Consider the following 24,603-nt stretch of genomic DNA (forward strand, 5'->3'; position numbering starts at 1 on the left):
TGAGGAATGGAAGTTGAGGTGTAATGTATACAACGATTGACTCAATAAAGATTAAATTATGAATTGTCTTTATACAATAAAACCAACCACTATCTTCGAACAGTTTTCCAAATGCAATACCTCTGAGGTCACATCATCATCATCATCATCATCATCATCAGCAGCAGCAGCAGTAGCAGCAGCAACTTCTAATTCATCATTCAATTTGTGTTAAATTAGTCACTAGCAAGCACACATTATTACGCCGTGTTCTTTAAACAAAAGCGTCTACAATTATCCACAAGTCCTTGTGGATTATTTTTTAAAGTTTTTTTTTAGAATACAACGTATAAGACTGATATATTACAGATACGATAGCAGCATCAGCAACATATAGTCAATCAGAAAAGAGACCGCGAGTAGTACAAGTAGTAGTAGTAGTAGTAGTAGTAGTAGTAGTAGTGGTAGTGGTAGTGGTAGTGGTAGTAGTAGTAGTAGTAGTAGTAGTAGTAGTAGTAGTAGTAGTAGTAGTAGTAGTAGTAGTAGTAGTAGTAGTAGTAGTAGTGGTAGTAGTAGTAGTAGTAGTAGTAGTAGTCGTAGTAGTAGTAGTAGTAGTAGTAGTAGTAGTAGTAGTAGTAGTAGTAGTAGTAGTTGTAGTAGTAGTAGTAGTAGTAGTAGTAGTAGTAGCAGTAGCAGTAGCAGTAGCAGTAGCAGTAGCAGCAGCAGCAGCAGCAGCAGAAGCAGAAGCAGTAGCAGTAGCAGAAGCAGTAGCAGAAGCCGCCGCGGCGGCGGCGGCGGCGGTGGCAGTGGCAGTGGCAGTGGCAGTGGCAGTAGCAGTAGCAGTAGCAGTAGTAGTAGTAGTAGTAGTAGTAGTAGTAGTAGCAGTAGCAGTAGCAGTAGCAGTAGCAGTAGCAGTACTGGTAGTGGTGGTAGTAGTAGTAGTAGTAGTAGTAGTAGTAGTAGTAGTAGTAGTAGTAGTAGTAGTAGTAGCAGCAGCAGCAGCAGCAGCAGCAGCAGCAGCAGCAGCAGCAGCAGTAGCAGTAGCAGTAGCAGTAGCAGTAGTAGTAGTAGTAGTAGTAGTAGTAAATATCCAACATTAATCATGAGATGCAGTCACAGTTATCAAGTTTTTTGTTTGATTTATGAATATTGATATAAAAAAAACTCCAGAAACAAGCGACGAAGTCGAAAGTTTAAACATGAACCCCGTTTAATGGCACAAAAGTGATGTCACGCGCATGAGCCTGCCATATTCAATATCATTGTTATCTTTGTCCTTAGATACGCCTCACTGATTCCATTCACTCCATTGGCAAGTTATTTCAACTGTCCAATCAAAACACTCAGATTATGTTCTAAAACTTAAGTTAGATCTTAGTTGATTATTGATTACGGCCCAATCACCATGCATGATCAGCTGTTACCAAATTCACCTAACTTAGAATGAGGAGCACACTCCCATGAAAAATCTCTTCACTTATATAAAAATTATGTTTCTCATAATAAATAGGTAGAAACGATTTCATAACTTGGCAATCATACTATTTTTAGTCATCGGAACCGTGGTTATGATTATGATTATTTATCATGATCACGAGGTTGAAACTAGAGCCTCGATGTTGTCATTCTCTCTGTAACCTATACAGGTTATATAGTGTTTACTAGTATATACTTGTGCATGTTGGCATTTTGCGAACGTTTTGTTACAACACGTGTTTGTTTGTTTATTGTTGGGAAGAATAATACACAAAGTTGATGGGAAAATATTTTTACGCAAACTCTTAACTCACATTGCAAGTCTACATTTTAAGTAGTGAGCCATTATGTTTCACTGAATATCTGTCAGATAACAGTTACTAGTATTTGCAAATTAACACATATTCCGGAAAAGTGAGGCAGAAGTATGCCAAATAATTTATTCCGGATAAATTGCATTAATGCTGCTAATGATAGTGTTTGACATTTAAAATGGACATTATCTGATGATTTTATCCCAATAGACTTCCCCGACGTTATGCGTGATGTCAAGTGTCAAAATTGTTGGTGTACGAGGAATGTTGACAGAACTCATCATGACCAGCGGTCGGCGCAACGCTGGGGCATTGTTCAGCATTATGTTCTTAGCACAGTTTTAGTTGCTGGAAATAGGCTATAAAATACTTTTATTATTCAACAAGCTGTATTGTGTGAACTAGTGAGAGGTTATTTCCTAATTGATAATGAACACATTAAAGAGTGCTACGCGAAAATGCAGGTTAACTCTTTATTTCCTAACAACGGCCGTTTGCAATTAATTTAAATGGTAAAAAATGAGTTACGGATGAACACTGAAAGGCTAGTTCTGAAAGATTGAAGAAACAGTTTACGTATAAACTGCTGCAGATTTTGTAAATCTTGTTATACGATAGGTCCCGAAGACGGAGAGAATTGTAATTTACAGGCAACCAGACCATGTGCACGTATAAACTGTTCAGAAAAACATGAAATATGGGACCATAAACCACCCGTTTACAGATGTTAATTTAAAACTAGAGAATTCATACTGAGAACTGGAAAGCTTCGCCGTTGCAAAATAATTATATTCACTGTTACAATAATTCTTCACAGGTCTTTGAAAATGTTGGCTTGAGATAGAAAATTATAAAATAAGATGCTGTGAAATAAACAAGTTATACATGCTACATAATCGGATGGAACATATAAGACACGTCAAAGCAAAGATTGGATGTTAAGTGCAATAATTTACCCCGATTTTGTTGAAGACAATTTTGCAGTGGAAAGTACCCGTACAGTAGCAAACGGTGATTCGGCTCTCTGATCGCCTGGATCGGCTGGATCGCCTGTTTTTGTTACATATCAGTGGTTGTGTTGATATCCCCATAGCGCGAAGAAGTCTCCACTTACAAATGGGAGGATACTTTTTCAAAATGATGTCTTTTCAAAATCCATGATGCTGAATAGAATTGGATCTACGCAGTCGTAAATGAATAGTTTATATTTCACTTAATTTATTTCATATAATGCATTAAAGCCGAGAGGAGTAGGTTTAATAACAAATTCAGTGTTTAATGCGCAAAGGTAGTGAAGTCTACCAATAATTTGTGCAAAAAATGAATGGGGAAGGAACAAAGAAGTTTGTTTCTAATAGGGACAAATCCTCGGGGTCGTCAAATCCTTGTTGGAGGGTATGGGTGTGGCTTTTGTCGTGTTTGGTGTTAGTGATTGTTTCCGTGGTGATATCAATGAGTATATGGACAATTGTGTCCAATCAACGGACTATGACGTTGTTACATGATCGACTAAGTGTTCTGGAAGGGGAAATTGAGCAAAGTAAACAAAACATTGATAAAGTTGTCGAAGAAAAAGTTAACATTGCATTGGACAAGGTACGTACTCAAATTAAGACTTATTTAAGAAATATATAATCAATTCGTTTTTATTTATTATCAATGAAATTCTCATAAAAATAGCGTTTTTTTCCATACGAAACTGTTCTTTTAAGGACTTAGAAATAAATACCACATTTCATTGTGCCGGACCTTTGAAAAAAAGGACACATTCTGGTAATAGGAAACCAGCGATGATTGATCGCATGAGTCATCCCTTTTGTAGATAAAACATGAAATATAAAAAAAAACCTGTTATAATTATGGTTCGAGTTCGATCAAATGTAAAGACTATATTGCACTTAACATAGTTCTCCGACAAGGAAAACATCGGAAACACTCACACCAGCAATTACAAAAATGACCGCCAAATGTAGCTGATGTATTTGGACCTGATATATAGGTAAACATGTATATATATATATATATATTTATACAAATGTTTTTGAATTGATTAAATGCCTGTTTTATGTGGGAACATTCCATATATTTTTGCATAAATGCTGCCAAATGTGATTACAGCAATGATAACGTAAACTATCACAAAACTAATTATTATTCCAAATTGTTTCGACGTCATCTAAATGTTCCGCTAACTTCTTTTATAAAAATATGGGATCCAATAAACGTACGTTAAACCATTTTATCAGAAGAACATATGCCATTAGTCTCGGATTCCTCTTGATTATCTGTTAGATATTATATGAATCCATTTATTTCTATTAGTTCCAATAAATTCGTCGGCTAGTTGCCATCTTCACACACTACACATAAATTTCACATAAGTAATGACTGCATAGAAACACCTGCTACCGTGCTTTTTGATTCTAGTCAGTAACAGCTAGGAGGATCAAAATAATTAAAAATTTGGAACGAAATAAATAGGCGATTAACTCCATTGGATCTGATGCGACTCGTTCATTTTCTTCATTAGTTTACATTATTTTGCCATGAAAATGTCAAGGAAATGTATATAATAAAACTAACATAAATCTAAATTATATTCTTCGGGAGGTTCATATATTTTCCGCTCTGCTAACGTCACGTTGGAAACTGGGCAACTGATAGGGGTTCTCGTATTTCTCTAGTTACTCGGTCTATAGACAGGGTGCAATAGACGAACTCTTTTCTTTAACGCCGTTGGTAAACAGCCTTTATGTATTATAAAAGTATGAATGAAAGTATAAAGTTCGGATTTGTTTTCTCCATGTCTAGTAAAAATAATTAAGCATTTAACGACACACTATTAACTTACTCATCGCAAATGTTTTATCATAAGAAAACTACAAATAATCGGCAAAATTATTACAACAAATTTACCTTTCGAATATAAAACACTAACAGTTGCATATGACAACTAGTTTTTACAATGCAGTGGAAACTTCATGGGAAAGCTCAGCAATGAAGCTGCTTTAACAGTGGAGCAATGTTCAAAACACCCAAGGCATCTCATACAATTAATAAAAGAATACGACACAGACAATTACCAGCTTAGATCAGTTAACATATTACATTTTGGTTTGTTGTTGTTTTTCATTAAATTTACAGAAGTATCCTATAATGAATTTATATATTTATATAAACGCGGTTTTTGTGTACTGAACTTAAACATTTCACCTATGATTTGGTGTTACATTTGTCGGAAATACATTCTATAAAGTTGCCATTCTTTTTGCGTGTGTATTCCTTTGATCTATTGTAGTTTGTTAAGAAGGCATATTACAAAATGATGGTTTATTAAACAAATACGTACTCAGAATGAATTACTTTCATGCGTTTATTCATATTTTATATGATCTGTTTTTCACTAGCGCTTAGGTATGCCTACACGTGTGCATTTCTGTCGGCCTGCGCAGAGACATAATATAATAACATGATATCAAGTGTCTCTGGCCTGGGTAATTTAATCATCACGGAGAATACCATCCAAAATTTCATGAAACAGTTGCATAGACCTTGACTCATGTTAAAAAGGCAAACATATTGTCATGCATATAGAGGGCAAAATAGGAGAAATTTTGGAAGAATACTGGTAATGTTTCAGAATAATTCTTGATACTAGTTTTGTACTCGTCTAAAATTGCACACATAGCATACGGATTCACTGAAAAATATCGAAGGGAAGATTTTTTTAATGAAATGATGGGTTGAAATGTGTAAATCTAACTTTTAGATGGCCGCTTTGACATTTTTTTTTTCAAAAAAGTATGTTTGATATAACAATGTAACTCTTTTATTTGCTTTAAGATTTTTTATGCTGCATAATACTATTAAACCATACTACTCTTCTAGTACCATCCATTATTATAAATATTAAATCATAGTATTAGACTATGTGTTGGCATCTATATTTCAGCAGATATAAACATTCATGCCGTGCCAGAAACTTGTGTACGTTACATGTCATTACCGTTACATAAAAACACATGCCATCCGCGCAGGTTATGACTCTGAAATTGCCCCGTTATTAAATGATCTGGTACATTTTTCTAAGGTTTTATTGCCTCAATTTGAATTGATTCCATCGCGTTTGTAATGTTGAGGGCGTGCTCCTAATGTTGGTGTTAGTTCACAAAGTACATCCTCAGAAGGCAATTGAATATTCAAAGAACGCGCTAAAATTATGTTAAAATTCTCAAAACAATCGTGTAGGTTAAGTCAAAAACAGACTTCTGTGTTAATGTTTGAAGTGCACTATTCCAAGAAAAGAATAAATCAATCACGCACACTTTTCCTGCAAACACTTTGAAACTTGAATTTATTGCCATATGAATCCTATTGGAAGTCACGGAAAGTATTGCGAGGAGATCTAATATACGATAACAAAAATCCAAAAACTTTTTTTTTTAAATGGAAAAGGGTGTTTGAGAATCATGTATACTACTTGTTGAAATCATTTTAAAACATTAGAAAATACTTTTCCAAAAATAAGTCATCATATTCAATGACATATATATCATTATATCGTAAACATTCCATAAAAAAGTTTTTTTTTTTTTTTTTTTCACTTTAATTAAGAAGGAATGCAATAAAAAGGAAGAAACTGACTAACATACAAACTTAATTATAACTTTAAACATGATAACATCATTTTTTGTTAAAGCCGAAATGGTAACGTCTTAATTATTCAAGTGTACATTAAGAGGTCAATTCGAAAAATGTTTAAGCTTTACTCAGAATTATAAAATTCTAATCGTCAAACAATAACGATTCTTTACTAGAGGACTTGACACAAACGGGAAAATGCGAGGTCCGCGCTTTTTAAAAAGAACATGTAGGATAAACGTTCAGTTTTCCTTATGCGTTCTCTCCAACATGTCTTAGTGTACAGTTTTTGTTGTTTTTCCAGCGATTAGAACAGCTACATGAGGAGAAGGGACGACGGAAGACGGAGAGGATTACCAGACAAGCGTGCTCCTGTCCACCAGGTACGTTGTTCTTAACAAGGGTAAAGTTGGTCCAGACCAAATTTGATAGTGTATATGTGTTTCACTTTTTTCCAAGGCATTTGGAAATTTTGCATGCTTTTAGAATTTTCTCGTTCAGAAAAACCGATCCCATGCAAGGAAAATGCCTTTATGTAGAAATAAAATATGGCAATTCATAGTGATTTTTGTTCACCATGTGTCGGAATAACTGCAAAAATATCAAAATAAAAATATTTTCTACATGGAATTGGGACACAATAAGTTGGGGTCGGAATACCGGAAATAGTTTCCTTGTCGCCAATGATCGGATGTTATAAATACTAAAACCATGCTTAATACGCAAAATTCATGTCAGCCATGCAGACAAAATCATATGATTAAACGTGTTGATTAAGTGGGCTTTGCTCTGACTTAAGTCTTACACTAATGTCTAACTAAAGGAAATTTTCTTCTTGTTAAACATTCTGAATCTATGAATAAATTCATAACCATCAGATTCAATATCATTGATATACCCCAGGGAATTTACACTGTATGCTCGGAACCAGACACCTCGTTAAAACATTTCTTAGATGTTTCTTGGCTCAGTGGTCTGGGTTCGTGGCTTATAAGTAGTTCTAAGAGGCCAGAGCGCACCTGGCCAGACCAGGTGACCTACAACTGCCCATGGTCTGGTGTGGGCAACCTGTTCATTGTCTCGAAATGCAATGAATCTTTACAATTGTTTAAACAAGTTACCACATCCTATTTCAGATGAACGGACTTTGCAAATACTGTGTGTAAAGCGTGCCACCTTAATAGATACTGATATACATATACTTTAAATTGTAATATGTGTTAATGGTCTTCGCATAGACTAAACATATATAATCTATTTTTGTACTATTGGTAATATCACAAGTACCAAGTGACATTTGATCGAAGAGTTTTAGTTTGACAATTTGAACATATGCTTTTTATTCTTGAATATTCAATTCCTAATAACTAAGTTAATTGTGTTCCCATTAAACCAGATATCACTAAAATACAAGCGTGCATAACTTTCTGAGGTGAATTCTAGTTATTCGGTGATTTAAACACATGAAATGACTTTGAGAAATGGTTTAGATGAATGTATTATGGCTTTCTGTCATCGCCATTTGTTCCTGGTATAAGCATACTTTTGGCACGCCTGTATTGCGCAAGGGAAGTTTTGGCAATTTAACACAAGGAGATTTCACCATCCCTACACTGGCTTGTAGGAAACATCTGATGGAGGTGTACAATGTGAATACCAAAGTCGCACCGGGTCTTGGCAAAAGAGATGATCATCCATTACGTATAATACAATCTAATTTACACCGTTAACACTGTTTATCCATTTTATATAAGCGGATAATGGACCAGTGTGTCTTGTTTAGTACACACTAATTAAAAGAATGTGTTACAAATCATTTTTGCAGCAAGGTATCAGTACGAGACCGTAACGTATTTTACAAGATGCGCGGTACAATAACACGTGTTTTGGTGCAATTGATTCAGGCAATAATGTTGAACCTATTAAGTTTGAAAGTGGTTGACATATTTCAATAAATTCCATCACGAGAAAGTACCGAGTAAATTGAGCTATCTACATAAAACACGTGGAAATGAGGCTTCGAAGTGGGTCTGTCATGAGGTTATACATTCCACACGGTGGCGATAGGCTCTTGAATAGTTAAGGAATGGTCCACGGTGGCCATAGGCTTTTGAATAGCTAAGGAATGGTCCACGGTGGCCATAGGCCCTTGAATAGTTAAGGAATGGTCCACGGTGGCCATAGGCCCTTGAATAGAAGCAGTTGGAGAACTAACGGAATGGTTTGTTTAATAACGATTCATTAGCAAAGATCACAATATGACAGAAAATTGACATGCAAAATATTCAGCTTTCCTCATAATGATAATGAGTGAATGAAAAACTAATGAAAGTGACATAAATGCAGAATTGAGGATAAACAAATGGCGCCATTCTACCAAGAATTCCTCGTTTGAATACTAAGATAAATGATGAATTGTCTTAATTCATACGTAGAATACCTTGAGATAATCGGCTATTGTATCCTTTGTGGAAATAGGTCTTCTATGGAATGAGAATAAATAGCAAAATTGTGCTTCATTTGTTATAGAGATTATTGTCTTTAACCGTAAATTACTGAGAGCACATAAATCATTTTACGAATTTATCTCCAGAAGTACACACATAGTGTAAATATATAAGATGAGTATGATTTCCAATCATGGGCCATGAAATGTATGACATGCCAATCACAATATATAAGTAATGTAGAAATCAAATCAACAAAGATTGTAATGCATATGAATCTTAAAACTGATTGTTCAAGCTTATTGTCCAATGTTCTAAATATGTATGTATACTGTTATGATCTTTAGATTGGTTTCTGTAGAGTTATACATGCACATACTGTAGATGTACATACATGAACTCCTAATTTGGGTCATATATTTGAACGCATATATTTCGGTATACCTTCACGCTTCTAAACTATTAAATTAAAACGTTTAAGTGGTAATTTGGGCATAATCTAAGAGTGATTGCGCTCTTAGTCATGTGTTAGTTAATAACTGTTTACAGAATAAGTCGCTCTTACAACGATTCGTAATCCGGAACAAAATATTACCGCAATGTAGTGTGTGATGCTTAACCTTAGTAAGAAAACATGCCCTGGATTAGCTGGGCAGGTTCCATGTTGGTGTTGGCTTCCCTCGAACTTGTCCTCAAATAGCCCGTCAGACAGCACGTTATCCCGAGATAGTGGGGTTCATGCTGGTGCTTCAAACATGATAATTATGGCTGTTTTGAAAATGAGAGTGAAACTTGTTTGCATGGGGTTTTTTGTGTTCATTATTTCTTGTTAGAATAGTCTTTCTTTGTCATCGATTTATAAACCTGTACTTAGATTTTCTACACGAACTAGTATATTGCATTCGTAACATATTTAGTTTTATATAATACGATATTCATAACAAAATAGTATGCTTTAGACACTGAGATGTGTGTATTAAAAAGAAAAGTCTATTAATCCAAGCAAGCAGGTATATTTGAAAAGAGATATAATTTTTTATTCACTCTGGACAAAAATAAACAAAAAATGGTACAATCTATCATCGAGTTCTTATTAACAAGCGCGAGAAATGCCTGTTTAAGCTGCTATGAAAACTGTTGTTTATCCACCTGGCTGGTGGACCGTTCATTCATACCCAGAAACTGAGGTCTTCAGAGTTTTCTATGGACCAACTGTGCTAATTTGTCTTCATTAAATAAATTTGTTTCTGCTGGATCTGGCTTGCCATTTCCTATTATTCTAAATTGCTTTAGTTCGCAAACCTGAAGACCAAGAGGTGCAATTCCGACCTAATCATTTTCCCGAAGATAAATTTATCATGCAGTTGATAAGCCCTGGAGAAATATTTAGCATAAAGGCCATAAACTTAAATGATATTTGATTATTCTATCTTCCTCTAACAAGGTTTCCTCCAAAGATTTATGTTATTGTGTTTATGTTATCTTTAATTTCAATATAAATTTGCGATACAATACTGAAGAATTTATAAATCATAATATAGATACCTCATTATAGTAAACTAGGATTGCGTAACATTGTCTGGCCCAGTAGGAAAAAGAGTATTCATCGGAGCATTGCTCCGTCAGGATTCATTAATTGAAAGATTATTCACCAGACTAAAGCTTCTTATCGACAAAAGCATTGGGGTATTGTACGCGGGCGCCTTGTTTCTATATTTTCCGTTCTGCTGATCCCCCAGCAACAACTGAAGCACCCCATCTATAATATAAGTACACTATACGTTCATTCAAGGTCTGAATATATACATGCAATACGCTGTCTGTATCTTGTCGTTGAATAATAATAATAGTAGTATGAGGGAATTCGACGACCTTGTCCTTTTCTGATTTCATGTTGTTGTCGGCTCTAATAGTTGTATCCTTTCTTAATTAATTAATGCAATGTTGGGGTAAGTGAGGAGTTGGATACTCGAAAACCGACCAAGTGCTATCTCTTAAATGCCTTGCAGATTTCATTGAACGTTTCTTAGCAGTTACTCAATCTCTTGAGCTCCATGCTAATCTGACTAAACGTTTCGAGGCGGTTAAACCCCGTTACTTGAACGCCTTGCTGGTTTCACTGAGCTCAATGCTGGTTTCAGTGAACGTTTCAAGGTCGCTTAACCCCATATCTTGAACTCCTTGCTTTTTTCACTGAACGTGCCATGGCGATTACACATCCATTGAACTACTTGCAGGTTTAACTGACCGTGCCAAGGCGACTTAACCCAATATATTTAACTCCTTGCTTGTTTAACTTAACTCTCCGGTGGTTTCACTGATCGTTCGAGCGCGGTTTAACCTATCCCTTGAACTTCTTGCTGGTTTCATTGAACGTTCCAACGCGGTTAAACCCAAGCCTTTGACCACCTTGATGGTTTTACTGAACGTTTAGGGGCAATGTAACCCCGTCCCTTGATCAGATTGCTGAGTCCACTGATCGTACTGATGCGGGTAAGCCCCGTCCCCTGAACTCCATGCTGGTTTCACTGAACATTCCAATGCCGTTTTACCTATTCCTTCATCTCATTGCTGGTGTCAACTAACGTACCAGACGGTTCAAATCATGTACCGAATGCCTTGCTGGCTTCACAGAACGTGCAAAGGCGGTTTCACCCTTCCGTTCAACACCTTGCTGGTCACTCTGAACATTCCGATGCGGTTTTACCCATCCTTTGATCTCCTTACTGGTTTTACTGAACGCTCCAAGGCGGTTTTACCCATCCTTTGATCTCCTTACTGGTTTTACTGAACGCTCCAAGGCGGTTTTACCAATTACTTGAACGCCTTGCTGATCTACTGAACGTCCCTCGGCGGTTAATCCTATCCCTTGATCTCATTGCTGGTTTAACTGAACGTTCATAGGCGGTTAATATTATCCCTTGATCTCATTGCTGGTTTAACTGAACGTTCATAGGCGGTTAAACCCCATCCATTGAACCCCTTTCTGGTTCCACTGAAACCATCCTATGTGTCTACTACATGTGTTCATTGTCTCTAAACAAAATCTTCGTTTGTTTCGTTTGTAGGATCTTGGTTTGGGCATATTGAAGGATAAGGTTCACGCACTCGTATTTTCAATAAAAGAGAAAAAACAATAGTATAGTATTGCATGTGCTTCGGTAAACTGGAATGGCACATTTAAATGTAAAATCATGCGATTAATAACGATGTTTTGGTGCCATAATATTAACGTACAATACATTAATTTAACCTTTATATTATTATCAGTTAGAAACAAAATTAATAAAGATGTTATCAAACACTAACTGTAGTGATATTAGACTCAATACTCACACTAAAGGCATCCAGAAGACCGTCTCCGTGGCCTAGTGGTTAAGGCATCCGCTGGGTTCGATCCCAGGCCGCGTCATACCGAAAGACGTTAAAAGTTGGTACAAGTAGCTCCCTTGCCTGGCGCTGGGCATTTAAAGGGTAGTGCTTGGAAAAATGGTGTACTCAGTACATGGTCAACCCAGGTAAGTTGTATCCCGTGTATCGGTGTTTTACACCGAGCACGTTAAAGAACCAAGAGGTCTATTCGCAAAGAGCTAGGGTTCGCACCCGGATCACTAGTCTTGTATCTCACTTTGTTTCTTAAAGTTGCTGTCACTTCTATCTCATATCACTTATGGCATTTAAAACACAATTTAAGTCGTGATGGCATCACGGCTGAGTCAAGCCATAATGTAGCCAATGGGCGCGGGCAGACCTTGATAAACTCAAATAAACAAAAAAACAATAAAGGCATCCATACCAGAGCACGTCCGTGTTTGTACAGAACGCTGAAAGCGGAGTCGTGTTTTTATATTTTCTTCTATAACTAATGAGGCACTTTTGAATAAACCTTGACTAAAAGAAATGTATAATTTAAATAAAATCATATTCGAAAAAGAGTCAATAAATGTTTGTTATTTTTCTTTTACACTTGTATAGGTAAATTAAGTATTGATTAAAAATAACCTTAATTCTAAATACATTAAAACCTTCTGAAGTACGTACACAATAGTATATGATATTTTAATGATTGATACCCAACATCGGTTGATTTTTGTTCACCTGTTGAATGTATTTCCCAATGAACAACGCTCATTCACCTATAAAGCATGAAATGTTAGAGGAAATTTTAGAAAACATATAAATCGTAGTAAACTGCGCCAGACGTCAGTTCAAATTTGCAAACAAGTTTAGAGCATCTGAAATATCTTTTGCAGGAAGTTTTTTATTGTTTACACAGTCTGAGAGGATGTTACCTACCCCAGGGTCATATTGCGCAGGCGCGGAAGAACGATCACACGCATTCCAATCTGGTATTATCACAGGGCCTGTCTTGACAACCATAATTTATTGGTCTCGTCAATAAGCACATTCAATCACTTTGATAGCAACGAAAGAATTAACGGTTTTAGAATTGAAACTGGGATATTGCCATAGACCTACAGCTAGTTAATACAAATTGTTTATTTAGCTGAATCTGTGATGTCAGTACGTAATGATAAAAAATCATGGAAGCTACAATTTATATACACTTTTTCATTTAAAACCAAGTTCATGGACCATTGGCCATTGTTATACATTTGACCATCGCCATTTGCGATATGTCGAGTGTTAAAATGAATATGACTTGATGACACATGAGAACAAAGTATTTTTCCCTTTAAAATGTAAATTTAGGGGAATTAGACCTTAAACTTAATATCAATATATTACCGCACATGACAAAAACTGTAATTGTGAATTATTGAGCAATGATATGCATTTAATCCAAACATTGAAGTACTAAAGTCAGTTTATTTGAATGAAACTAAACCTCAAGGATAAACCCAAAAACAAAACAACTTAACTTTGATCTACTTAAATCATACAAAGAGAACATGGCAAAGACTTAAAACAACTATAAAGGCAACAAATAATTATAGTAATAAAAATGACAATTGGTTTTAATGTTTTATGATTATGATAATGATGACATCGCAACTCGAACATATTTCAGTATTAAACTGTTATTTTTGATTGAAAAACTTGGGTGGTAAATCACTTTTGTGTTAATAAAAATTGGCATAAGTTTTGATTTAAAGAACATTTAATAAGGAACGATAAAGCCAAGTGATATTATGTGTTTTCTATAGCCGTCTCTCACTTGTTTTATCGTTTATATGCTCAATTTATGGCATGTTACTGTGTTTTATGGCGGGGAAACGTAGAGTGTATTGGCAGGGGTTGATCTGTGAATGCCGAGATAATTTGAAACAAGTCGTTCACATGAACGTACAATGTGTTCTTTTATTGAAGCCTTACTCTTGCATATGGTACACATTATGGTTTCTCGACTATTGCATCAATAACAACTTTCGTTTTGTTAAATGGTTAGATGCATACTTCAAATATACGCAGTCATATGCAAATGTTGCAAAATGTCTTGATATGCATTTGATGTTGGACTACATATGAACCTGGAGCAGAACAGCAAAGAAATGTGTATACAATAAATCTAATCGGAATTGGTGCTAATGAAATTTGTAAAGACGATCATGACTTCAAAGTTGTTTCGAACGTGTAAGTTAAGGTAAATGAGCAACATAGTTTGATAATATGTTGGTACCATTGTCGTCGAACGGTTTGAGCTTGGACACCAGAAATTCATCCTTACCATCCTTATTATCAGTGGTTAGTACAGTTTGGCGGCCGAAAACCAGTTTAACTAAAAAATAAATCCACATACTCCACTGACCGTTTCAATCCAGTAACCTTTCTATTTGTTAAAGCGGTTAAATTACCACAATAAGTATGTAGTAACCATGATATTGTAATGCATGTGTAGTCTGTTTTGTTTTGTGTAGAGTTTTTTTAGGACACAACCTTGTGACTCTACACAGGGTCGTTTTAGAGTTTGACGTCTGTTGTTACCCCTGTAGTACCTATTCTATTATCTGCTCTGTTGTTTTGTTCGATTTAGCTTTTAGATTTAGATTTGAAAATGTCACATTAATCTGTAAAACGAGTCTACTTAAATTCTTTATTGTCCTTTCAAACTGTTTTGGGTTTTTTTCTTGTTTATGTAATAAAGTTATAGAAAAGAAAACTAAATCTAGAATTCAGAGTTATTGAGAAAAACTACATAATATGATATTTAGATATTGTCTCTAAAATAACAAGTTTCGCTAGCTTTCAAAGTAATCATTAACTTAATCATAAACATATTGTGTAACATTTTTTCTTGTAAATTTATCAATATCAGATGTACTGTTTTGCTAATTTACCTTCACTTCCGGTGTTCTTTGGTCTTCCATGTCACGGATGCTTAAGATGGTAAAAGCACTTGATATACCTGGCAGAATTCGACTGACAGATTGATGTTGGTTTCACGCATGTTTTCCCGCCTTAAGTATCCATTCCCCTCTGTAAAGAGTTTGTTTATATTTTGTTACAGAAAACTAAGAAAACTTAATTCTAATCGACTTAGCAGAACTAGTTGAATGGATTGCCAATCTGCTCTTTCCGAATGGATGAGTAGTTTTGTCAGAATGTTGTATCAACAATTTATGTAGAAATAACATTTGTTCTTCCTACAAATCATAAACTCATTTGAGTCTTTCATTGGCATGTGGTAATAAGGTATATCGCCGTATGTTAAAACTAGGTGCACATTACCGTATGTTACGGTGTGTTTAGATGGGTTGTTTAATTACTGAAGCACCATCTTGTCTTCCCTGCTCTGTTTGCATCCACCTTTTTGTTTCTACCATATCAGTTACTATAAACTGAAGAGGGTTAAATTATTTAACCATTTAAGTATTGAAGAAATCGACATGAACATTGGTAACTGTTGATCAACTTTTTATAACATACAATTCCCAGTTAAAAAAACATAACTTTATATAATATGGATTATAATAATGACAGAGACGTTTCCTCTGACAGGTGAAGAATTTAATATTAATAGGAATGTGCACCGTAACCAAGATCTCGCATCTACAGAACCAGATTTCTTAGACCAGCTGTTTCATGGTTTTCACTGCATGTTAAACGCTAGCTTTGCACATATCAAAATTCAATTAACATGATGCCAGATTGCTATTAAATGTGCTAGACTTGTCAAGTAATCTTGCGCGGATATTGTATATCTCGTATATTTCTAATCGCTTCTAAAGTTACGTGTTCAGTACCTAAATCCTTTGTCATACTTTCAATCCGCTTTTGACCAACACAATAGTACTTTTTTCATTGTATATAACTAGGTATTTATATAAAAAAGCACACAAACGCGTTTTGTATTTTTAAAAACTTTCTTTATGTAAACTTTACGCTTTCATCCGTAGATGAATAAACACTCATGAAAAGAAAGTGAAGTTAACGTCATACACTGCTGAGTGACGGCAAGTCATTTTTTTTATATTACTAGGTCAAACAGGATTACTAAACATGTACACATCTGCAACTGAGACTGTTTTGATTAACTAAGAAGGTTTTTTTTGTCCAATAAAATAAAAAAAATTGTATCTCGATTTTTTGGGGGAGCAAAATGGCATTTTGCTATCATAGCAAAAAGTCAGACATCCAAATAACAGCTGTCTAAATGTTAATGTTTTTGTTATATACCCGTTTGTTTCAGGGTTACTCTATCTATTGATGAACTGGCTATCTAAGCGTGATATCTGTAAGATAAGGCAAAAAAAAAAGCCAGATTCCTCCAAGATGGACTACAAACCTGTAAACTGCCATGTTCCTTGATATGTTCAACATTAAACCTATATTTTCATAGTGCCCTATTGACAGTTTAATTTGTCTGGAAAATCGTTTGGTCAGATACAAGTGGAATACAAGCTTTTAATAGATTTACGTTTTTTTTCGATTTCGGAGATTAGATTTTTATACTGCGTGTGTTTTAAGTTTTATTGCTTAAACTCCTCTGAAATCATTGGTCCTATAAGTGACATTATTAAAACTTTGTGTTTTGCAATAACCATGACATCAGTTAACATTCTGTGATTAGCTTGCAATGGGGATGTGTACTTGTATAATGAATAATATAAGTAATAAAGATATACGCAATCTCCCAGTGGCCTGGGTCACTGCTCATGGAGTGATATCGTTATCTTGCCGCTGGCAATCTTTGGTAATGTTCTGATAATTTGTATGACACACACTATCATGGAGCTCACGTGCTTACACAATTTGTTAATTTAAATGGTCTGTGAATAAAAAAGACATGGCTAGACAGTTATATTGGGAATGCACTAGGAAAACATAGAAATAGTTTGCCACTCAAATGCTCGTAGTTATGACACCAGAGATAATATAACGCTAGATATAAAGGATATAGAGGGGTTGAGTTTGTTGTGGCGTATCACGTCATTTCATGTCACGTTCGGTCGAGTCACGTCACGAATATATTTTGTGGCACGTAGTTCCTAAACTATTGCACCTAAGTTCACGGACCTTCTTAGGAATGATGGTTTACATAAATGAAGACCTGGCATATTTTTTATTCCACGCAGTCTAACGAGAGTAGTTGCCATTGACTTAATAAAAACTGATCTTGCGTCATATGATTCTCCAAAATTAGTACACCTACACTCATGAAACATAACGAACTATTTGTCATCATGGACAGTGTGCATAAATTTCACACGGTCCAACCATAGTTATGGCACTTGACTTAAAAAAAACAATGACTGTACTATATGTCGCTTGATTCTCAAAACGTAATGCACCTACACGTATGTACCTTCATCGGAATTTCTGTCGGTATGGGTAGTTGCGCACGGGTACACGTTTGACATTCCCTCTGTCCAATAATTGTTCTTAACGTAGTAAACATGGTCTTACAAATCTTGTGTGTCGTATATACCTCTAAAAATATTGCAAATACTCCCATGAAACTTGACAAGCATATTGAGTCAGTTGTATGATGCAAATGTTCATGTTTGTTCTAAAACACATTTTGGGTATTTCTGCTTCCTGTGGCATTCATTACATCTGTGATAACCCTAGTTTAATTTTGTGATATATACTTGTCGTTCTGGCATGGTGTCAAAGGAAAACAGTTGCTGGTTCATACAGTCGACACATTATTTATATTTTCAGGGCCTCAGGGACCGAAGGGCGACAAGGGTGAAACGGTCTGTATGTTTTTAAATTATCACCTTAAGAGAAAAAGTGAGAAAAACTGAAATCAGTAAACATGAAATGTTTTACCAATATGAGTGGTCGATTAAAAAAAAACACAGGTTTCGCATTATCTGAAAAATATGTGCATTTTATCCTCCGAACAAGATATAAATTATTGTGTGGACCATAATCTATGAGATCTTAACTGCAGAATGCTGAAAATTTCCATCAAATTGCAATACATTTATGAAGTTACCTGATTATTGACAACAACATAGGGAAGACTGACAAATGTGTGCGACAATTGTTCATGTTTGTTGCATGTGTCTTGGTTTTTATTCAATGTCTCGTTGTTTATTCGAAATGCTTGTTTGCAGGGCCTTCGTGGAGACAATGGATATCCGGTAGTCAGACGCTTTACATACATGTAGTATATAACCAGAAATGCTTATGTCAATAAAAATACCAAGTTTATTCAACTGTGCTTCCAATATACATAATATATATATTAATATTTATACGATGTATGTCGCAAATTATGGTTCTTGTGTGATCGTAGATAGGGTAAGGAATCACGTGTCGTATTTTTATGATGCAATCCATCTCAAGGAATGTTTAAGGCTGCACCAATCTACAAACTTTTGGCGAAGGATTGCATCACTGTTTTACAAGAAAATCTTATATTTCACACGTGTAGAAGCAGAAAATAGCATAGTCTTTTAAAGGCTAAGATATATTTTCATATATTTTCTGTAAAAAAAAAAGTTATTTAGAAATTAACTTCATTCACTTGTTTGTTTACATCGATGGTGACCCGTGATGACTTATGAGAGAACCCATTTAAGTCACGTGATTCCTCACCCTGTACAAGCTACTTTTATTATTAATATGTGTCGAGACAACGTACGCGAGTTTCAGGGATCCGGTTTTAACCCATATGCTTCTAACGTTGATTTTTTCGTACGCCCTTTGCTTGTTCATTTGTGTGTTATGTTTGTATAGAGTTGGTGCAGCTATTTTTATGGATGAAATTGTAATATAAAAAAAACATGCATGTTACAACTTTAGAAATATAATTTGATATCAATATATTTTAACTAGACATCGCACTTTTGTTTTCTAGAATATGAAAATCTAGACCGCTTGTTCCAACGTCAAAATCGACCCGCATGCCTGCGTATGTCAGCTTTGAATATTGAAATTGTAGGTGTTTTCGAAATTGCAGGGTACATCAACAAAAGGGGAAAGGGGCTACCCTGGCTTTCCGGTCAGTCTCTTAGATATTAAAGATCGAGAATGTCCTTATTTTTCTTAATAGTAACACTTTTCAACGTCACGATTACGCATGCTGCCTCGTTTGTTCTTCATACGTTTGGGGAGGACGTAAAACATTAACACGTATGAATCACCTTTACAATGATGTGTCAGAATGTCACTTGCAAGGAGCAATAGATTATGTATATAACCAACTTAACATATTAAAACCTCATATACATGTAGCGACGTATGTTTTATGTATTTAGTATATTGTATATTAGCATTTACTATTATTTTCTACAACTTATGCAAATGAATCTCCTTTTCATGAATCAATGTATAAATGGACGTTAAAGATATTGTAAAGAATTGCAAAGCTTACAAAACCTTTTCATTGTATACCGAATTTCAACCCAGTACAAAAGCATGTTTAACATGGTCCATCTCCTGTAACATGGTCCATCTCCAGTAACATGGTCCATCTCCTGTAACATGGTCCATCTCCTGTAACATGGTCCATTTCCAGTATTTGTCCTCTACCAAGATGCCTTCATTCGAAATGATTTATCCACAAATGACATGCAAATGCTATGCATGGACTATTAACCAGCTCTACTTTTATACATTTAGTTTAACCTTTCATAAATCATTAAATGTCTAGCATGTCTTGTGTAACATGCTGATATGATACGAATGCTTGCGCAGACGTTGCGTGCACAGTAAGATGCATGCGTATAATAATATGTATACCAAATTTTCAAAATGTAAGTGTTTATATTTTGACATGTCGTGTTCAAGTATAGAAATCAGTTCGCCTATAGATGAAAACTCTTTCAGTTCTAAACTGTTCTGCTCGTTTGATTTAACGTCGCTTATTGGGTTCTGTTTCGTATTAATTTTATAACTGTTTTATGTTAACTTAATTCTTACTTTTATAGTTTTCGAATGCAAATTCCCTTTAAGTTCAATTAATTTTCAAAATATTTTATTTTGCTTCCAGAAAATCTTTTAAAGCATTTTTTTAGAAAAGCATGAGCTTAGTATTTATGTTAAATGTGTTACATTTTATTTAAATGAAATACAAGAAAATACAGCATTAGCTAAAACGTGTTTTGTTTGAATTTCAGGGTCCAATGGGTTTTGACGGTCAAATGGTAATAACAGTTTTTGGAGGCTTTATTCAAATACTTATGTTGTCGCTGAGGTTTACAGACAAAGAAGTAATGATCATGAAGATATTACTAATCTAATGTTTAAACAGTGGGACAACCTCGTTAGTTATTTTATGAAATTTTTTAAGCTCGTTTCATAAAATATATTTGTCTGCAGGTTGACCTATATCTCACTGGTGTTTTAATTTTAGGGTATGGTTGGTCCAAAGGGCTCCAAAGGAGACATGGTAAATATAATTCTTTTCACCTTTTTGGAAAAAAATATTCTCCTTATTGTTATTTCTATGAATTGCTATATAGTACACAGATACTAATAAGAGTTGCTTTTCTCACTCTCACCATTTCATAAACATGTAAGGCACCAACACATTCCGATAATGGGCTAATATTAAGCACGTATAACGTATATCATATATTATATAGTTGCTGTTACTACCGTATTAAGCCAAACAAAAAAGAGAGTCAGACTATACTGCGCTGAAATATACTGATGCGTTTTTGTGTGACCGTGAGGCAGACATTACTAAGATGGCATAGACTGATGCGTATTTTTGTGGATGTGAGGCTATCCTCACTGAGTTGGCAAAGACTGATGCGTATATTTGTGGGTGGGTGGTTATCCTAGCTGTTGTGGCAAAGACTGGTGCGGACGTTTGTGACTGTGTGGTATTTCGAACTCAAGTGGCATAGAATGATGCGTACTTTTGTGGCTATGAGGCAATTCTTACTGAGGTGGCATAGACTTATGCGATTTTTTTATGGCAGTGAGGCAATCCTAACCGATATGGTATTGACTGGTGCGTATTATCGAATGTGAGGCTATGTTTACTGAGGTGGCATAGGCTGATACGAATATGGTGATTGTAAGGCAATCCTGACTGAGGTGGCATAGACTGATGCGTATTTTGGTGGCTGTGCGGCAGTCCTAACTGGTGTGGCATAGACTGATGCGTATTTTATGTATGTTAGGCAGTCCTTACTATTGTGGCATTGGCATGAGTATTTGGTTGGCTGTGCGGGAGTTCTAACTGAGGTGGGATAGACTAATGCATTCTCCTTGTGACTGTGCTGTAGTCTTATTCTTATATGATATACCTTTCAGGGAGACAAAGGGCAAAAAGGAACAAAAGGGGACGACGGTTTTCCGGGCTTCGACGGCGTGGGAGAAAAGGTAATTATAGTAATTTTGTTTTGGATCTTGACTATTCCGGCCTACACATATTCATTTTGTTAAAACAAATAGTCTAATATCGTTTTTTAATCAAAGTCAATGTTTTGTTAGCATAATCATTTGGAACATTGCAAAAACACACACAAACAAAACAGATGACATGAATGACGACATAATTTGAGTGAAATATAAATATGAAATAAATATGGAATCATTTTCTCTACTTTTTTGTAGATGAAATTTAACTTTAATAAACAGATTAACCAAATTTGTATATAAATAAATGCGATAACAAACACACCACAAACGAACTGGATCATACATTTCCGAATCCAGTATGTTTTAAGTATATCTGGATCTTACAATGGCCCATCACTTATTGTGTAGATGTTTCCAATTGAAATGTTTGTCTCCGTCTTCTGAGCTCTGAGTTACATTTTGTTTGTGCACTATGCTACACGACCTAACACAACTAATACTATCACTAGGGTCGATGTACATAGTAGGCTAGAGCGTCTTTAAACCAAACGTACATCCCACAATGCTTATCTCGAATAATGTTAAAAAACAACCTTATTTTTTAAATGACTCTTCCCCGATAATTAATGAACACTTCCCATTTATTTTATCAAAGCACGGTAAAACTATTCAATTGCTAAAACACAAAGGATAATATTAATATGTTATGATTTAAAACCGCAACTGAAATACATATCTGCTTCACAGTCGGGCTCTAAGAGGTCAATACGGCTGGATAGTGACCGTAACAAGTATGACCTGGTCAACCTGAAGGATTCCAACTTTGAAGTTATCACCATCAAGGTCAATGAATGCTTTGGGCATGACTGCAATTATGGCTTGATAGAGTTATGCACGCAACTCGGTTGGATGTTATAGATCTTTTTTGACATTTCTTTCTGCAGGTGTAATTTTTCGTTTGCCACTCCACATACTTTTTTGTACAGAACTATAGTATTAATTAATGTAAATTCGTTTTCTTTTTTTGGAAATAATGACTGCTCATACAAATTTTTATACTCAAAGTGATAACATATGCATGTAAAAACAAGAATAAGTATCCATAAAATGCAAAACATATCGAGCATATGCAAACTCGGGGTGTTAGTGCATGTACCCATACTTATCTACAGTAAGGTATTTTGTAATAGCATTCTCAAATTCGCACGTATCATGTTAAAAGTAATATTTGGATTGTTGAATCATAAAGCATTTTAACAGGAGCAGCCTTTTGACTTTTCGCTTCCCTCAAGAAAGTGCACAGCCGAACGTATACTTGAGCAGCATGCACTGGATCAATGTATTATGGACGAGCTGTGGTTGTTCGAGTTTAGTTTTGCATGTTTTTGACTGTACATTTCATTTGATTATGCATGTTGTTTGTCCCAAGGGTGAGCGCGGACCCAAGGGGCTACCAGGAGGACTGGGATCAGAGTGGGACGATTCCAAAATAAACACACTCAAGGTCATGCATGTTCTATGCCTGTTATTATTTTAAGTGTGATTTATTTTGTAACATATCGTGCATAGCTTACTCAGTCATTTAAATGTACCGAAAATATACAGCTTAATAAAACTAAGTTTGATTTACACGATTTAGGACTTTTTTTAGCATTATCATTCTTATAATTCAAAGTACATGGTTATATATGCGAAAACAATTTTAGCTCAAGTCCGTTCACTCATGCAGTGTTAGTATATGTTTATACCTTTAAATTGTACAACATTTATATATAACAAAGTGTTTGTTGTTTATTTCCATTAGGGTGAACCGGGGCAACCGGGCAAGCCTGGACCCCCAGGTCCTACTGGTCCCCAGGGCGAAACTGGACTTCCGGGTTTCGACGGGGTCCCCGGCGAAATAGGGCCACAGGGACCACAGGTAAGACGGGTCCCTTCTAAAGTTCGACAAGCCAAGAACAAACAATTTCGTTTCGAATTATGTTGTTGTTCAATTCCATCGCGGAATACATGCTCTTAAAACATTAACCTATTTTAGCGAAGCGCGTTTATCGCCAGTGTTCCTATTTAATAGCTATTCATACGCGTATAATATATAGCATAAGTCTGTTTTCCATTTCAGGGACCCGAAGGACCACAAGGGCCACCGGTATGTAATATGCATCTTTGTAATTATTATAAATATAATTACGCAGAAATGCTTATGCACGATATTTTTATTGATTAATAATGAGGTGATCACAATAATGCCACATTCACATTATTGATTGTTTTTAAGCATTGGTTCTTGTGTTACAGGGTCGGGATGGTCGCCCGGGAGATTCGGTAAGTTTTATTGACGTTTTTTTATACTCATGCTTAAATTAAATGGAAAATACATCCTATAAAGCTTTAAAGGGGCCTTTTCACCAATTTTATGTTGGAAGCGATTTTTTTCTAATTTTGTTGAAATTTAGTCATTTTGCTATTTACTATGAACAAACATCTAACAGCACTTGGCAGATATTCATTTTGAACATAACTTAAAAAGTACAACCAAGCTTAAAAGAAGTCAATTTCCAATAACGTTGCTTACACATTTGGGCAAAAAGAGCATCTTTTGTCAGAGATACAATTCAGCTCTGTTTGGAACAGTTGGTGATGTTTTATCATTGGAACAAGCATTTTCGTCACGTTTCACAATACTTTATTTTTTCTGATGTAAGAATAAAAGAAAGAAACAAACGGTTTAACTGTCAAATTGGAATGCACACATGTTTTCATGCATGTAAAAAATATAACATTATTACAGCATGTTTCCGTCCGTTGATTTACAACGTATTTGTTTGAATTTGACCCTCCTGCATGACAGGCATGTGTATAGCTAATTGATATTTTGTCACATTTGAATCTTGATTATATGATTCGAGTGCGTCATTCTTTGTCAAGAAATTGCCACATAACATAACTTGTCCTTCCCTTTTTTTTCATTCAGACATGATTTACGTTATCCGACTTTTTCTTCAAACGTTATACTG

The 24,603-nt window shown here is 35.3% G+C and overlaps 1 protein-coding gene across 19 annotated transcripts in view; it reads left to right on the forward strand.

Moving 5' to 3' along the window:
• Nucleotides 1–1,837: 1,837 nt before the first annotated feature.
• LOC128211686 (collagen alpha-1(XIII) chain-like) overlaps nucleotides 1,838–24,603 on the forward strand; it is a 37,302-nt gene continuing 14,536 nt past the window's right edge. For 4 of the 19 annotated variants that reach the window (XM_052916705.1, XM_052916713.1, XM_052916784.1 and 1 more), the window contains exons 1-11: nucleotides 1,847–3,365; nucleotides 6,715–6,793; nucleotides 17,984–18,018; nucleotides 19,233–19,274; nucleotides 20,392–20,418; nucleotides 20,628–20,663; nucleotides 21,539–21,607; nucleotides 22,334–22,429; nucleotides 23,391–23,507; nucleotides 23,709–23,735; nucleotides 23,885–23,911. In XM_052916705.1, the coding sequence (XP_052772665.1) occupies nucleotides 3,090–3,365; nucleotides 6,715–6,793; nucleotides 17,984–18,018; nucleotides 19,233–19,274; nucleotides 20,392–20,418; nucleotides 20,628–20,663; nucleotides 21,539–21,607; nucleotides 22,334–22,429; nucleotides 23,391–23,507; nucleotides 23,709–23,735; nucleotides 23,885–23,911 (831 nt within the window). In that variant the 5' untranslated portion in view covers nucleotides 1,847–3,089. Of the gene's footprint in view, nucleotides 3,366–6,714; nucleotides 6,794–17,983; nucleotides 18,019–18,384; nucleotides 18,412–19,232; nucleotides 19,275–20,391; nucleotides 20,419–20,627; nucleotides 20,664–21,538; nucleotides 21,608–22,333; nucleotides 22,430–23,015; nucleotides 23,091–23,390; nucleotides 23,508–23,708; nucleotides 23,736–23,884; nucleotides 23,912–24,603 lie in introns of all 19 variants that reach the window. The other 15 variants (XM_052916744.1, XM_052916824.1, XM_052916760.1 and 12 more) reach the window with 10 other exon arrangements.

This window comes from Mya arenaria, chromosome 2 (genome assembly GCF_026914265.1).
Source record: "Mya arenaria isolate MELC-2E11 chromosome 2, ASM2691426v1".
In the NCBI taxonomy this organism is placed as follows: domain Eukaryota; kingdom Metazoa; phylum Mollusca; class Bivalvia; order Myida; family Myidae; genus Mya; species Mya arenaria.